General features: G+C 39.0%; 1 protein-coding gene across 11 annotated transcripts in view; it reads left to right on the forward strand.

The window, feature by feature from the left end:
- LOC149182907 (UDP-Glycosyltransferase superfamily protein) overlaps nt 1-17,543 on the forward strand; it is a 284,880-nt gene that overhangs the window by 65,342 nt on the left and 201,995 nt on the right. For 8 of the 11 annotated variants that reach the window (XR_016257161.1, XM_089417000.1, XM_089417002.1 and 5 more), the window contains 2 exons: nt 66-250; nt 398-468. Coding sequence is in view for 10 of the 11 variants with exons in the window: in XM_089417000.1 (XP_089273126.1) it covers nt 66-250; nt 398-468 (256 nt within the window). In the remaining variant the exon portion in view is untranslated. The remainder of the gene's footprint in view (nt 1-65; nt 251-397; nt 469-17,543) is intronic. The other 3 variants (XM_089417001.1, XM_089417005.1, XM_089417009.1) reach the window with 3 other exon arrangements.

Raw genomic sequence — 17,543 nt, forward strand, 5'->3', positions numbered from 1 at the left:
ACAGTGCACCCTGTTGCATGAGTGTTGAATATCACATATTAACATGTTGTACCATTGGCTATCAGATTTACAAAAAGTCCTACCATCATTTAAAACAAGAGCTCTTGAGCATCAACATCGTAAAGAATGCCTAACTGCTGTTGAGAAAATATTTGGGAAAGGCCCAGAAGTGCAGGGTGATTTTATAGCCATCAACTTTTTTGCTCTGGTTTTTCTCACTTCCTGCAACCTAATATGTGTTTCTTTTGTAGTAAGTTCTAGATTAGTATGGCAATGACAACTAGTACATTGAAATATTGCATCTTATAAGATCTGTAGTTTCAAGTTTTGACTTAGACATATAGTTGACACTAGATTATTTATATACAAGGTGCAAAATATTTATTATTTTTTGCAGGAAGGATGGCATCTTTCAGAGTTCTTTCAAGTACCATGTGTTGTTACAGCTCCATATGTTGTTCCTTACAGGTATTGTGCAAATTTAGCTTTTTTTTTTTCTTCTTATGGTTTTACCTGGTATTACATAATAGTAAGTAAAGTTAGCCTTTCAGTTGCTTTGGAGGACGAACACTGTTTCTTTTCTCTTATTGGAAGAATGCTTCCTATATTGCAATAGCTTTTTTCTTATGGTCGTGATCCTTCTTACATACTAATTTTGTGAATCTGGGATCACCTAAAAGTAAGTAAATTTAGCCTTTCAATTGCTTTGGAAGAGAAACACTGTTTCTTTTCTCTTATTGGAAAATTGATTTGCACATTGCAATTTTACAGAAGTTAAATCAGGAAGGTAAGTGTTGTTCATGATGACTTCCTGACCCAACATAAGCAAAAAGGGCTAAGTTGCACTGAAATGGATACAGGGATTTGGGGTGGGGGTAATGGATATGGAAGATTATCAAAAAATGCTGCATATAATGTGGTGGGAAAAGTGCACACACACACATTATAAGTTGCACGAAATGTGGAAACATTAAGAAATTTCCAAAATGGGTACAGCTGGAAATGTGACCCCCCCAAAATGAAAAAAAAAGTTATATATATGCATATATATATTTATAACTTATTTTATAGAAAAGTTAATAACACATTATCTTGCAAAAGAAAAAAGAATGAGACACATAAATGACATTTTAGAAGGAAAACCAAGTCTATGTTAACTCTCACAGGATGCAAAAATCCAAAATTATCCTTTATAGATGAGGCTATATATACAAGATTCTAAAATCATACTTTATACATGGCTATATGTGTTGAAAATGAAATAAAACATGAGCTAAAGACAAGTGCAATTACATATCCTAATAATCCTTATCCTCGTCCTCATCAATAAAAATAGAACTAGGTGCTTGTTCAACAGAATTAGAGTGTGGATTGATTAGATATGATAAGATAAAATAATTTTATTAATGTCCAATGAATGGCCACAAAAATAGGTCAAAGGGAGTGAAGGATACATCAAGTACGAGTACAATGTGGGAATGCAAACACAAGGATAAAATGAAAGAAGGATACAACAATAAAATAGCCACAAGAACATGTATATAACTGGATCAAAGGCCCTTGGCGATGTTGAAGACTAAGTGAATAAGTTCAAGGTTGGAGGTCGATGATGTCAAGAATGCCCGAGTTTGATAGCTGACGACGATGGGGTGACAATGGTTTTGGCTCACTTTTGGAGTCCTTTGGATCCAACGAGGTGTTTGTTTGCATGATCTTGGGGGGATGTAGGAACGAGGGATACTTATAGCATCCAAGGTCGAAGGAAAAAGGCTCTAGATAAGTCTCTAGTTCTTCTGCTGGGGCTGGGGAGGAGTTTGTCAAAAGGGGGCACCTTGCTCAGGAACTGTCTGGAACTAATCTCTTTGACACTTTGGGTGTGAATGAACTGATGTGCTACACCTCCACAATGGTCTCGAGGACACTGGTTAGAGATAAATTAGTTTTTGGAGTGATCAGAGATAAATTTTAGTGGTAGATTAATTTTTTTTGGCCACAGAAGGGCCCCACACCTTTCTTGGGCACTTGAGTGAGTCCACACAAGCAAAAATAACCATGGAAATGGTGTAGATTTGGGCCAAAATGCCGCTGAAAGGTTTTGACAGCATTTCCAAATCAAGAAACACCATACTGGTGTTTTGATTGTGTTTCAACTATGTTTCTGTGTTTCTTGTACGATTACACCAAGTTGGGGGCCATTTTATGTAGAGTGCACACACACACAAAGCTAGATACAATGTGGTGGGAAACGACACGTGTGCATGAGAAATTCAGATCAACATCATCACTACTATTTACCATCATCAATCGTGCTACGCAAACTCAAAGGCTAAAGTTACATGATGTAAACTTTTATGATCTAACATACATTAATTGGTTATAGGTGTGTGGTCAAGATGGTTATAGGTGCACTAAATATTGATAGTCATATGGAACACCCTTTTAGTCCTTGAGCAAACTTGCATTTTTGCCAACCTTATAACAATCTTGCTTTGTCATCTACTACACGCGGAGAATCAATCTTTGACATTGATTTTGTTGGCTTGATTGGGCTTTCCGAGTATAACTCAAATACATGCTGATCAAAATCTATGAAATTTTGATCTGCTAATATGAACAATCTGAAATATAATTTTTTTCATATAAGTACATGATTTCTCTACTAAACTTTGCAGAGGAATAGGAACAAAATTAAATCACAGTCTCACAACAACAAAAGACAATATTTTTACTAGGGAACCCAACTAGGAAAACGCTATGCTTGCTTGAGAATTTAATTGAAGAAATTTGAGCAATAGATCTCTTACAAATACAACTTGTTTCAATCTGAAAGCAACCTTGTTTTCCTGCCTTGAACCAGGGTTGAAATCCTTGCAAGGTTGCTGATCCCTACCTCCTAAATTTATGTGCACAAGCTTCTCTTGGCACACCTTTCTCTCACAAGCTCCACACATAAACCCGTGCAACCTTCTCACAAACCCGTGAGCTCTATTGTCTTGTCTCACCAACTCGTGCTCACAAGACAATGATCAAATTGTGCCTTCATTCCTCCTTTTAAAGCAATTCAAATTGTTAAGTTTAGTGAGTTTCTAATTAAGGAGTTTGCTTTTGTGATTGATTGAGTTAGCATGAGTTAACTACTCATGCAGCTCGTGTTGGAGAATGTAGTAGGGTAACTATTTAAATCTATTCTCTTAAACCTTAATTAATGAGCTCGTGTTGGAGAATGTAGTAGGGTAACCTTAATTGTTTTTTAATTATAAACACTAAAAAAAAACCCAAACCACATAAAAAGCACCGAGGAAAAAATGAACTTCATCGAATATTTGGCGATTTTATTTATTTATTTTGTTAGCGTTCGTACACATTTTCAGGTTCAGGTTTGACACAGGTGTTATCACTTAGAAAGCCTCTTGGCTGTAGGAGAGGAGTCTCTAAGGTAACCTTTGCAGTCCAACTTATAGATTGAAGGCTAACCCCTTCAATCCAGAGAGGGCTCTCTCTGACTGTCTAATTACTGAATCAACAACTGACTGTACTTTTACACAAATGGCTAGATCTTCAGTTGTGTTGTGTAAATGTAGGGTTTGGTTGGGCCTGAGGGAGATAGTCCATTGGGCAATGGAGTCAAGTAACTAAGGTTTATGTCAAATTACTAAGGTAACTGGCTGTCTGATCAGGCTTGATAAAGACAAGGTAGATAGCACATCCTAGACCTTTGTCATCGTTATAGATGGAGGGGGAAAATAGGGGAACAATCCACTACAGTAGGGCATATAAAATGAATCCTAGAGTAGCTTTAGATGATCGAAATGGGAATACTTGAATATCTTAACTAAGAGCATCAAACTATGGATGAATTCTGAATCAATTAATCTTATTAAAATACTCAGAAGATCATACATTTAAATGAGATTACAAAGAAGGAAACATTGAAACATACAAAGAATACATACTAAGATTTACGATCACATGAATCTTTATATCACTGGTCAAAGTTTATTGATCTTGGCAAACTGTAAATGAATAAAGCCTTCAACACACAGACAATGGCTATTCTTCTTTCAAAAACCAACATTTTTTCCATTTTTCTCATGTAATATTGTTAATTTTAGATAACAATGATATGTTCTATGCTTAAGACAATTTACTTCAATGTTCCTTTACTAGCCCAATGACAAATTCCAATTATATCCAATAGCAATCACATTAACTTCTAAACATTGACAGTAAATGCAGATAGAACATAAAATCATATGCAGAAAACAAGCGAAGACAATAGGACACAAGATGTGGCGGATGCTAGTGACAAAACTTAATGCGGGGAAACCTTTTGATCAAATCTTCTTATTATTCTTCAATAGTTTAGCAGAGAGAGAGAGAGTACAAATATCATAAATGTGAGCCCAAAACAGATCTGCCAAATCAGCAAACAATGCAGCCCTAACCAGAAAGTCAACAGTGGTCAAATGTCGTCCAATCAGCTCGGTCAACAGCAGTCCAGTTCAGCCTTCCAGGAGAGGCAAAATCAGCCCAAAACAAATTGTTCAAACCCAGTCAAAGGAGAGAGAAGCACTGTTGTAATTTTCACCAGTCAAATCTGAAGTCAATGCTGGTCAACCTGTCCCAAACTTTTTGATTTTCGTGCCAATAAATGCGGCCTAGAAAATCGAACTTCTGGCCCAAAAATCGAGGTGAACGCTGGTCAACACCTTGAAAACTTCAACCTGTTTTGCCTGGAAAAAATCGACCTCCTACTACATGTGCAAAGAAGAGAGAGACCCGCGACATGTGCAAGGAAAAGACAAAGACCTCCACGCTGTTCGAACCAAATAAGAGAGAGAAGATGATGTGATGATATGATGTCCAAATGAGAAAAAGGTCACCTCTATTTATACAATTCGTTGAGGGTGAGGAGACCCATCTATTGGGCTTCATGAGCCTACATTTGATTGTGGCCGACCTTGACAATTTGTCCATAAGAGAAATAAATTCATAATTCCATTTCTGCTTGTCAGAATGAGATGATCTTTATATCAAAATTATACCTCTCCGAAAGAAGAATCCAATGCAATAATCATCTCCATCATATGAGCTGTCCTAAGGTGGAAGTTGGCTCTAGTTGCCAATGTTAACAAATATATAGGAAAATACAATAGAGATACGCCCCTCAAAGTTTGGTAGCAATAATTATAAGATGTGTACATAATCTGAGAGTTTAATTAACAAAAATAATCATAACCCTATCATCTTAGCTACTCAGATTTCTATCTGGCACATATCATTGGTCAAAACAATTTTGTAGAACTGTTGTGCATATATCCTGCTAGTATCCTGCAACAAGGATGAGGTCACTGTTGCATTATAGGATATAGAGATGTTCACTTGTTTGTAGGCTTGATATCTTGGATTGAAACTAGTCTTCCCTCCTTGTAGCAAACTCGCGCATGAACTTGTAAATTATGTCGAAACTGTGTAATTGCCTGCTCCTTTCAAGGCTTTCTTTCCTCATGTTGACTTGTACTCCCTCAACCACAAAAACCTCTGATATATTACCACAACATATCAAAAAATAATTTACTGTCAAAAAAGATTAAACTGAGTAGGTCAAAATGTTGAGAGACCATTAGGGTTTGTGCAACAAAACTAGGGTTTGTGTATTTCTCTGCCCCATGAAGTAAACTGATCATTGCTCCATGGCTTCTACAACCTGAGCAAGGATGTCTAGCTTGTTTTGACTCCTTGTCACCCTTCTAGTAGGTTTCTGTGTGATTTTGGCAACCTTTAGGGTTTTTTCCTTCTTTCTGCAACATGCTCTGTTTTCCTCTATCTCTTTATGCTCTTTGAAGTTTGCACAGTTTCCTCCTCTGCATCAATAATCACTGTTTCTTTTATCCTAGGGTTCATTTTAGCCTTGAAATTTAGTCTCAACTTGTTAGTAGGGCGAGTGTGAGGTCTTTTGCCATAAACCCTAGGTTCTATCTCAGCTTCTTCATCCTCTGTTTCTATCTTATGTTTGCCTTTTTTGCTTTGTGCTGCTCTCTGTTTTGCTTCCTCTTCTTCTACCATCAGTTTCTATTGGCTTCTAGTCCTCCTTTCATAAACCTTAACCTATGGCTTTTTCATAGGGGTTTCATTGTGTTTTTCAACAGGGATGTGACTAGATTCTCCCTTGGTTTCTTGAGCTAGGGTTTGGGTAGAAACTCTGGTTTGGCCTCTCCTTGATCTTCTAGGTGCAAGTGGTCTTAGGTTTCTCTGTCTCAATTTCCTCAACTGCTCCACCTTCTTATTTAACTCATGAGTATATAGGATTTTAATTAGGCCGTGATGACAAATATCATGGGGTTGTAGCTCAAGTCTTGTTCTTGCTTTGGTGCACATCTTTAGCAAACTTTGGTGAAGGAAATATGGTAAATTCATCTTGCTAAAACTTGCTAAATGACAAAGAAACCTCATATGATACAAGTAGGCTTTAGAATACCTGCCTTCACAAGTGAAGAAGAGTTGTACAGTTCTAAGGGCGGTAGACCATTCAGGCTTCAACATATTTTGGAGGACCCCTACATTCCAATCTTGATTCTGACAGTCCTCCTTCAGGAAAAAATTCAAGTCTACATTCTGCAACCTTTGTTTTTTAAACCACCTCTCACCCTCAGTTGGAAAACCTGTTGCTTCAACAATGGATTCCTCTGTGACAGGGAACTGCAGGGTCCTGATTCTTGTAGTGTTTCCATCGAAGGAATAGATGAAATCATGGCACCAACTGAGATTATGTCCGTTGAAGCGCTAGAACACTGGCTCCTATCCTACATTTTTGAAAAGAACTAACATCTCTGGATAGACCTCAAAATACATACCATCAGGTTCAAACCTCTTCACATGAATGGATCGACCCATATTGTAAAAGCTTTGATGCTGCAAACACATTTCCCAACCTTCAAACACCCTAGTCAAATGTTGTAAAACGCTCAGAAAGCTTCTTGCGCATTGAAATTAAAAATCTGGGTTTGCTGGAAAATGTTGTTTTAGGGTAAACAGGGCAAATTAGGGTTTGATTTTCAACAACTCTCTTGGGCTTGAAAATACAATTGGCTGTCAAATCATGGATGAAAAGGGCTAAGGCTTTATGAACAAACACTTGGGCACTCGAAATAATGGCGTTGGCAGCTCGAAAACCAAGTTTTAAATTCTTTTGGTGAGCTCTACGAAAATATTTCAACGCGTCGCGCTACGAAAATATTTCGTAGTGCCAGCTGTAGGTTTGTAATAGGTTAAATGCGTTGCGAAAAACTTAGGATAAGCTTAGGGTTAGGTAAAAAAAAATTGATTAGACATATCCTTAGGCTTAGATAACAAATTTCACAAAAAATTAATAGCCCCTTTACATAACCATGACTTTGCAAAAATGAATTGATAAATATTGCCTTGAAATGAAGGTGCAAACCTGATGCTAACAAGAGGTTTGAGTTTGACGTAAAATTCAGTGAACCAAATCGAATATATTCGAATTGCATTGAAGTTTGGTGAATTTTGAATCCTAAGGATTTTATTTGTCGAACTTGGTGACTTAGGTTCCAGGCCCAACCCAAAGTGTGGACAAGGGGAGCAGGTTGCTAACACCTTGTGGACCCAATGGAGGAATGTGGACCCGGATGGGAAAAGTGTGAAAAGGGGTTATAATGAGTGGAGGGGAGTGAGATATATGGTGTTGGGAAGCGGGACCACACAACCAAAAATAGGGTTTCCCATGTAGTGCCATTCCTAAAGCCAGTAGCCAATAGAGAAGATCCCATAGGGCTAGGATACAAGATTAACCACCAAGTTGGGACAAGGGAACAAGAGTACAATCCAAGCCCATTCTTTCCGCTAAATCCCCCCACTAATCCATGTCCAAATGTGCCCAAGAAAAGAAAACATAAACACCCAATTACATAATGAAAAGTCATACCTTCGGGGTTGGTAGACCCACTTTCAAACATACGATCATAACAGATGGGCGAGGACACACAATGGCTGGCTCAGGTGGCGGAGAATGGTGGTACGTCGAGCTACCTGGTGGATGCAAGGCGCTGCTGGCTATCGGCTGAAGACAAATCTAGGAGAACAAATTTCTCCTATAAGGGTCACCCACTAGTGGTGGGTAACATGCACATTTTTCCTTTACATAAAGCTGATATTCAGTCCTAGTTAACAGTTTGCTGATTTTTCCTATTTATATCAGCATGAGATCTTGTTTTCTTGCATAATAAGAACCTCTCATGGGGTTGATGTTTTGTTCTCTTGGTCACATTTGTCAATAATCTTGTCCATTTTGTTGAGGGTTAAACTCTAAGTGTCATGTCATCTGTTCACTTGGTCTTTCCTTCAACTCATGCTTAGGTCAAGTTTGGATGAGGGCCCCTTAATTGTTATCTTTGAGTGTTGTGTCTGATAAGTGGGTAGCGTTGAAGAGAAAATAGGACTTGTCTCTTCAATTCACATTGAGTCATTATCCTAAGTTGGTTGCTCATCTAGCACTAGGGACATGGTGCTGTACCTTTTTATACTTTCTGTTAATTACTTCGTACTAAGGGAGAGGAATCACCAGTGCCTCTCATTTCAATAGGATACCGTCGTTGACTCCAACACCTTATTTGGGGGGTAGCCCAGAATTCAAGTGTAGTCCCTGTTAGCCACATTAGCAGACACTTCACATCCAACAAGGTCAAATATCATTGGCCTTTGATTGGATGATCTTTACCAATCATTCAACTCTAGCACATTTTTCAGGATGGCAAATTGTGCTTGTACCGTAGGGCCCATTAGCTTCATTGGTGGGTTCCTTCATGCTTAACAGGGGCTTCCATTATTGATATTTTACTAGGTAGCTCTCTCCCATGTGTCGACCTCAACACATCATCCATTGGGAGAAGCGTACAAGTTATGTGGTAGCAGGTTGTAGGTTAGCATGGACACATACGTATGGATGAGCCCATGAACTCAGTGTTGCAAAAGTTGAGTCATATGCAGACTTCCATGAAGATGAAGTTGAAAAGCCAAATTTTCAAGTGGGCTTGTTGATTCATTCAATTGATGATGATAAAGTTCAAAAGGAAGAGCAACAAATCAACTATGGATGATTGGGTCAGCAAGAGGTCTTGTCATTGCCTATACCCACAGTTTTTCAAGAACAATTTAATCAAATACCTTTGCAGCAGGGGGAGAAACTTTCGGTTCAACTAGAAGATGATCATCTATACAATTTTCCCATAATCTTGCTTTTAGATTTTGTTCTTGAATGAGATCCCCTTACTAACAATTGCTTGGATATCAAGGTTAATCATGTTCTAGTTGAGCTTAGGATGATCTGGTTGTTTCAACAGGAAAATTTGAAGTCTTGGCTCTTATACTTTCTTGTTGATCACTGTTGAGGTATCATGCTCCAAATTTCATTCTACAATCTTTATTAGTCTCTTAAGCAACAAGCACGTCAAGGCATCTTTCCAACTTATGATATTTCATGATTGGTTTCACTAGAGGGTTGACTATGTTGATCTCTCTTGTCTAACTGATCACTTGGTTGCATGGTTACATTAGTTATTCAAGTATGTCAATTGATCAACACAACTTTGGCTGACCTTGAGTAAACAAAGGATTAACATACAAGGTGGAATTTTTGGGGTTTTGGGTAGTAGTTTTATTGCTGATTTCTGTACTGTGATTTTCAAATATTTGCGCGTGCTGATTTTTGCATTTTAGGATAGCAAATAGAGTCTTTCATTTGCATATTTTTCCTTCACGTTGGTCGCTATTCAGTCCTGGTTGATATTTTGTTGATTTTTCTAGTTTATGTTAGCATAGGGTCTTGTTTTCTTGCATAATTAGATCCTGTCACATGGATGGTATTTTGTTCTCTTGGTCACATGTGTCAATAATATTGCCGTCCATCATTTTGTGATGAGTTAAACTCCGAGTGACTAGTCATTTGTTCACTTGGTCTTTCCTTTAGCTTATGCTTAGGTAGAGCCTCGATGAGGGCCAATTGTGGCTTATCCTTAAGTGTTATGTTTGATAGTTGGGTAGTTTTGAAGAGACAATAGGATGAGTCTTGATTCATTTTATTTTCATGCCTCCTTAGTTTACACTAAGTCATTATCTTGAGTTGGTTGTCCCCCCGCATCTAACATTAGGGACATGGTGCTGTATCTTTTTATACTTATTGTTGATCACTTCACATTGAGGGAGAAGAATCACAATTTCCACTCTTTTCAATAGGTTACCCCTCAGACTTTGACACCTTATCTGGGGGGTAGCCTAGAAGTTGAGCACCTTGGTGTCTCTTAGCCTCATTGGTGGACACCTCGCATCTAACAAAGTCAACCATATTGGGCTTTGATTGGATGATCTTTGCTAGTCATTTGACTCTAACACATCTTTCACGTTGGCATGTTGTGATTGTACCTTAGGGCCCATTAGCCTCATTGTGTAATGTTCCAAAAAGGAAATAACAATGATAAACAAAGCAAAATACACATACAACACAGAAATATTTAGACAACAATTAAACACCCATAAAATTGCACCAGAATTGCGCCAAACTGAGCCATTTTATTATCAAGAGGAGAGTACAAATATATAGAATGTGTGCACCTGGGCTTGCCAAAGCAAGCTAGGCAATTCCAAGTGAGAAAAACGCTGCCCGGGATGCAAAGAAATGATTTCTCCTCAAGCTTTGTGCTGACCTTGGAAATTCTGCAACTGCTGGCTGGAAGAAACCCCTGTTTGAGCCTCCAAAAGTGCTTAGAAAATTCCACCAAATTAATCTTGGACTCTCCACCACAAACCCAAAAAAACCCAGAAAGGGTTTTGGCAAATTCTACCGACCACCCGGGACCCAAAATTTAAGCTCACTCCTCCCCCACTGATTGCCCAATAATTCTACTGTTTGGGGCACCAAAACTCCTCCAAAAATTCTGCAAAATTAGGAGCAGACTCCTTGACCCCTGACCAACAAAACCCAGAAATGTTTTGGGCTAATTCCGACCTCCTGGAATTACCCAAAATCGGTGCCTCCCTGGTAGAAACTGTGTCCCCCACAAACTACAATTGCTGAATATGTCACTTATCCCTCCTCAATCAACTGTAGAATGGCCTTGTAATTTCCCTCGGGAAGAACTGAGAGAAATCTCTTCTCAAACCTAGCACAAGAGAGAAGAATCCAACCCACGAATTCTGCCCAGTGACACTTCTGCGCAGGCCCAAAATGATGAATTTGGCTCTCCCGGAACAACAACTTCCAACCCTGAAATTCTCCACAATTGCTGGTCCACCCTTAGTGAAATTTCTCCTAAATCCTCCGACAAAATTACCCCTTGAAACTCCCTCAGCTCGGTGGTACGATTTTTCTCCTACGTCCTCCTGGAAATTTGAACTCGCTGAAGAATGAGTTGAGCTGTCCCACGAACTCCAGTGAAATTCCTCCCCACTAAGCTCAGAAATTCCCTCTTAGGGTGGCACTCGAAGTCCACCGAAAGAGAGGTTGGAATTCCCGCTTGGGAATTCCTTGTGCTAAATAACACTGGTTTACTTGGCTAAACAACTCAAGAAAACTTGTGTTCAAGTTAGATTGTCAAAAGATACCAAATGGAGGCCTCCTTGCCTTATTTATAGAAGCTAGCCCTCTTTCTCTTAGTGGACCCCATTTTCCACTAACTCGCACCCCTTTTCTTTCTCTCTCTTCCTCCACAAGTGCGAATTATCTCCAAGAGTCGAATTGCCTCCTTTTTGTGGTTCCCACATTCCACCAAGGCTGAAATTTCTCCTATTCTCCTAAGTCCTTTATGCCTCCCATATCAAAATTGCCTTCAATGCCTAAATTTCAAAATTGTGCTATGCTTAGCACCACCCACAAAATCTCCGTTGACTTGAAATGGAAAAATCAAAATTGGACATTACACATTAGTGGGTTTCTTCTTGTCGAGTAGGTGCTTCCATTATTGGTGTGTGACTAGGTAGCTCTAGTTCTTTCCCATGTGTCGACCTCAACAAGTCGTCCTCTGGGAGAAGCATATGGTTATGGGGTTGTAGGTTGCAGTTTAGAATGGGCACATATCTATGGATGAGACCTCCTTTGAGTCTATTAGTTAGGGTTCCATAGTTGTTGACTCTGTTGCCTATTAGATAGACACGTTGGATCAAGGGTCATTCTTTGCAAATCATAGTCTTTGTGATACATAAACACGTTCTAATCTACAAATTGTTTATCACAGGTTGTCATTCATGGATAATATTTGCAGAGATCACTATGTTCTCAACATCCCTTAGGGGGATTCCATCTCCTTGAGTCATCATTGTTAACCCCTATATTTTCCCCTTTGGAATTTTGGAGGGGTAAGGACCAACACATTTCATTTGGGCTAGAGGTTCTAAGATATATTTAGAGATGACTTTGCTTGAGGGGTTGGTTCCCATGGAATTCAATTACAATATGGTTCAATGATGTAAAGGTTGTTTAGATATAGATTTTGCACAGATTGGAGAGTGTTGCTATTTTTGGCAGTGCTCCTACATTTTAGGAGATAGGATTTTGAGGAAGCACGACATCGAGGATAGTACATTTGGAATCTTTATGAGCTCCTGAGTTCGATGTTGGGAACATGCAAGACGAGGACATTTTTAGCAGGGGTTGCATGTCAGATTTGATCACATATTTTGACTTCTTACTGAAATCGAGTTTTATGTAGATGCGAGAACTTTCTACTATTAGCAATAACTATTTTTAGGAATGGTTTATTTGGTAGGGTTCCCCTAGCTATTCCAAACATTTTATATTTTTTCCTATTTTTTAGTTGGATTGCTATTTTTGGCATGCCTATTTATAACAGGGTGACATGTGGTAGTCTTTTGTGATGACACATGGCAACTTATGGTTGTGACATGTGGCATTCCTTTTTTCTATTGTCAAGTGGCAAAATCTGGATGCACAAATGAGTCAGTAGTGATGTGGCAAGCACATGAGTTAATTGGGAGACTTCTTGAGTCGTTGGAGCAAGTGGATGAGTCATCTACGGTCCACTGCGGATGCATGCATGGATATAGGAGTGAGTTGGCACCCTCTAGGAGTTAATTTGGTTGCATGCATGCATGGAGTTAAGAAAACACTCTTTTTGAGTTAATTAAGCACATTCAGTGACTTTAGTTGAACTCTTTCTTTCTTCTCGTCAGTTTAACTCAATTTCTCTCCACTCTATCCACACTTCACTCCACTTTTCCTCTTGTCCACAAGGCAGATGGGTTATCCACTCCACTTATCATTCTAGTTCACTAATATTTATTCATTTACGTTGTTTGTCAGACTTAAACAAACCTCCACATTACCCAAGTGCATGATTTCTTCTCTATTTCGTTGCTACTTTCAAGTGTCTTTGTCAGCCATTTTGGGGGACCTTTCTGAGATGGTCGAGGCTGCTCAGTTGATTAAGTTGGGACTAAATCAAGATTGAGTCTCCCAATTCTGTCAATCACATCACTCAAAGTATCATCAATGGTTGGAGTTTCATGTGGGGGAGAGAGTGCTTCAGAAGAAGATTCCACAAATTGATCTAGTATAGGAATCCCCCCTTCAAGATGTGGAATCTGATTATCAAATTCTTGAAATGATTTTGCATGTCCGAATCTATCCAAGCAATCAAGTTGCCGCTCAACAACATTGTCAGCTTTGGAAGATTCAAGAAAGATTACATCTCTAGATACAACAAACTTTTTATTAACTTCATCATAGAGACGATATGCTTTGGAGGTATTTGAATACCCCAAGAAGATACACTTACGACTCCTTGCACCAAGTTTGTTTCTATGTACCTTTGGTATCAAGGCATAACAGGTGGAACCAAAGACCCTGAGATGCTTTACCGAAGGAATGTGGCCATACCACATTTCATAAGGAGTCTTGTTTCTAATAGCATTAGATGGACATCTATTCTTTACATATACAACACATAGAACTGCATCAGCCCAAAACATCAATTTTACATTCTTGAAAAACATCATGGAACGTACCATATTTAATATTGTCCTATTCATTCTTTCAGCTACTCCGTTCTATTGGGGATTATAAGGCACAATTGTTTGATGTTTGATCCCATGCTGGCGAAGATAGTTTTCAAATTCATTTGAAGTGTATTCTTTTCCATTATCAGTGCAAATAGAGCCAATATGAGATTGTGCATCATTTTCAGTCCATGTATGAAAGTTCTTGAATGTTTGAAAAGCATCAGATTTGTTCTTCAGTAAATAAACCCAACACATTCTGGTGTAGTCATCAATAAATGTCATCATATATTTATTTCCATTTGCAGAAGGAACAAGCATTGGACCGCATAAATCTGAATGAATGAGTTCAAGTTTTCTATGTGCTCTGGAATGTGAATCATGAAAAGACTGTTTGCTATGTTTTCCTAGAATGCAAGTATCACATTGCTTAAGTTTCCTAGGAATTGTAGGCAAACCAGTAACACCATTTTTCTTCAACAAGCGAAGGCTGTCATAGTTCAAGTGTCCAAATCTAGCATGCCATAAAAGACTTGATGGAAATGTACCTTCATCATAATGAGAACTGTATGAGAAATTTTGTGCACGAGCAAAGGTACCTTGCAGCTTGAGAAGTCTTTATTCTTCTATCCCTGTCATGACAAGTGAGTGATCTGATGCTTTTCTCACCTCAATGTTGCCATCAAACATATGAATGGAGTGTCCTTGCTGGTGGATGTGGACCAAGGACAACAAGTTTCTCCTTAGCTGTGGGAGATATAAAACATCATGCAGAAGAAAGTCTAGAAGACCAGGCAATTTGAGCCTGATTGTGCCAAGCCTTGATGGCTTGAGTTTTGATTTGTTTGCAAAGTATACTGCTCCATCAACACTGTCAGTGAATTCTTCAAAAAAATCTCTTCTAAAAGTCATGTGGCAAGTTGCTCCTGAATCAAGCAACCAATCATTTTTCCAAGAAGCAAGTGAAGCATTAAACAAGTCTTCATTTACTCCAATATTACAATGTGCCACAACATAGTGAGTGGATTCAAGTGCTTTACCTTTCTCTATCATTGGTTTTACCTTTGGCTTGATTTCTTTCTTGCTCAATTTTGTCCCAAGGCAACTTGCATGTGGATGCATCATGTGATCCATCTCTATTGCAACATATGCAATGAAGATTAGACTTTTCTCCTTGAGAGTGTCTGCCCCCCCCACCTTTGAAATTTCTTCTTCCTCTTCCTCTGGAAGAATGTTGAGCATGATTCTTTTCTCTATGTGCAAGACACACAACTTCTTCAGAAGACTGAGGAGCTGTCTTCTTCCCAAAAGCTTTCTCTCTCTCAGTAAATTTATTTACAAGGGAGCCAAAGGTAATTTCTTTGAGGTTTCCATTTGCTTGCAATGACTCAAGATAATTTGAATAAGTGGGATAAAGTGCCTTGACAAAAGCTATCAGAGGAATGTCTAGTTCAACATTAGTGACTTTGATATCATGCATAATAGATTTTAATTCTGATGCTAGAGCAAGAGGATCATCATTTTGTAATTCAAGGTTGAACAATTTAATCATCAATTAGACAACTTCAAGTGCAGAGTGTGAGTCATAGAGTTCCTTCAATTTTTGTAAGGCTTCAAAAGAATTTGAAAATGGTGAAATATGACGACTCACCTCTTCATTTATAGATGCTGCAATCAAGGCATAGGCCTTGTTGTTCTTGTTTTCCCAAATGGCGAATTCCTTGTCTGAGGTAGGCTTTGTCGGTTCATTGTCTCCTTCTCCTACACAAACTCCTTTCCACAACTCATTGAAAATGAGAGTGTGTTTGATCTTCCGAAACCACTCATGATGGTTCTCCTTCCCGTTGAGAACCACTCCCACAATAGATATCAATGAGTGCATTTTAAAATCTGTGTACTGTAACAAAATACTTTTGCTGCCAATGTATAAAATTTGCACTCCTAGTGGTAACAATAATTCTGCTATATTTATAGTAGAGGTATATTTGGGGGAGGGAGTATATGGGGGAGGGTATATTTGGGAGAGGGAGTATGTGGGGGAGGGAGTGTTTGGGGTAGGGAGTATATGGGGAAGGGCAAATGTATTAAGAGCGATAATATATTTATTATGCAATGGTGCAACGTTATATGTATTATAACGCTAATTATGCAGGAGGTAAATGACTGTGGGAGGTATTATAACCGGAGGTATTCAACGCAATATCATATGAGGTATTATAACCCGAGTAGTATGACTGTGGGAGCCGCGTTTGGACAGTCACGTTTGGAAGCAGAGCGGATTGGAAGCTGCGTTTGGGAGCAACGTTTTGGATATGGAGGAGGGGATAGTTATATGGAGGCCAGCGGAATGGTATGCCACACCACGATATGGAGGTCGACAACGTATGGCACAACGTAGCTTAGTTGGAGTATGTGGGATTATATACAACCGACGTTATATATATCAGGGTAGCATTATAAATTGCAAACGAATTTTTGGAAAACGAAATGGGGGGCAGTGTTCATGTATGGTCAGTTCTAGCAGTGTATGGGAGCCGATGGGAGTAGTGTGTTGGAAATACTAAGAGGGGGGTGAATCAATATTTCTTTTCAATTGTTACTTTTACCAGTTAGATCACTTATATTTAGAACACAAAAATGAACAATAGAAGTAAATGCTTTTATTAATATAATCTTTATAATGAATCAAGTACAATATGGGTAGGGCTCCAACCCTTGATGAAGACACCCAGGCTCCAACCTGGGATGTGCCAAGCACCTACTTGGACTTTAGTGAGGCTCCAACCTCTAGGGCTTCGACCCTATCTTATCCAAGGCACCAACCTTGAGTTTAGGAGCACCAACTCCAAGGACACCAATCCTCAATCTTCCAGGCTCCAACCTGTATTTGCCAAGCACCGACTTGGACTTCCAAGGCTCCAACCTTGTCAATTTTGAGGCACCAACCTCAAGGGCTCCAACCCTATATCTGGTTCACTTTGTCAAGGTATGTTTGGTTGTACTTCACGTCTCCCAATATCTTCTTCAACGAGCCCTGTCAATCTCTTCAACAATGCCTTCTCCAAATCACTTCATTAATGACAACCTGTCTTCATATGAAGGAGTCTTCACAACTCTTCATATTGCTCAAACAGAATCTCCAAGTCACATCATGATGACTAACACACAATGGTCACAATCGTCAATGTATCTTCAATGATCTTGCACACACACAACTCTCTGTTTCAACCCTTTGTTCTAACAGTCGCGATAACTACTTCAGGAGTAATTGCTTAAGAAGAGTGACTATTGCGGCTACAGGTTGTGCGCACAATTATAAAACAACCCTGTCTTATGCAGTCTCTTTAACAGATCGCGGGCTGCACTTCTACGGATTCATTATAAGTCTAAACTTTCAATGATTAACCCAATCAACAGAATGTTTTTACCTTCGTCTTCTGCTGGACCTTCGGCTTCCTCTGCGCTCACTCGACCTTCGGATTTCTTTCTACTGTTCCTTCAGCTTCCTTTGTCTCTTC

Source organism: Pinus tabuliformis, chromosome 3_2 (assembly GCF_031772625.1).
Source record: "Pinus tabuliformis cultivar Carrire ecotype Pingquan chromosome 3_2, CPIR1, whole genome shotgun sequence".
NCBI classification, from domain to species: Eukaryota; Viridiplantae; Streptophyta; class Pinopsida; order Pinales; family Pinaceae; genus Pinus; species Pinus tabuliformis.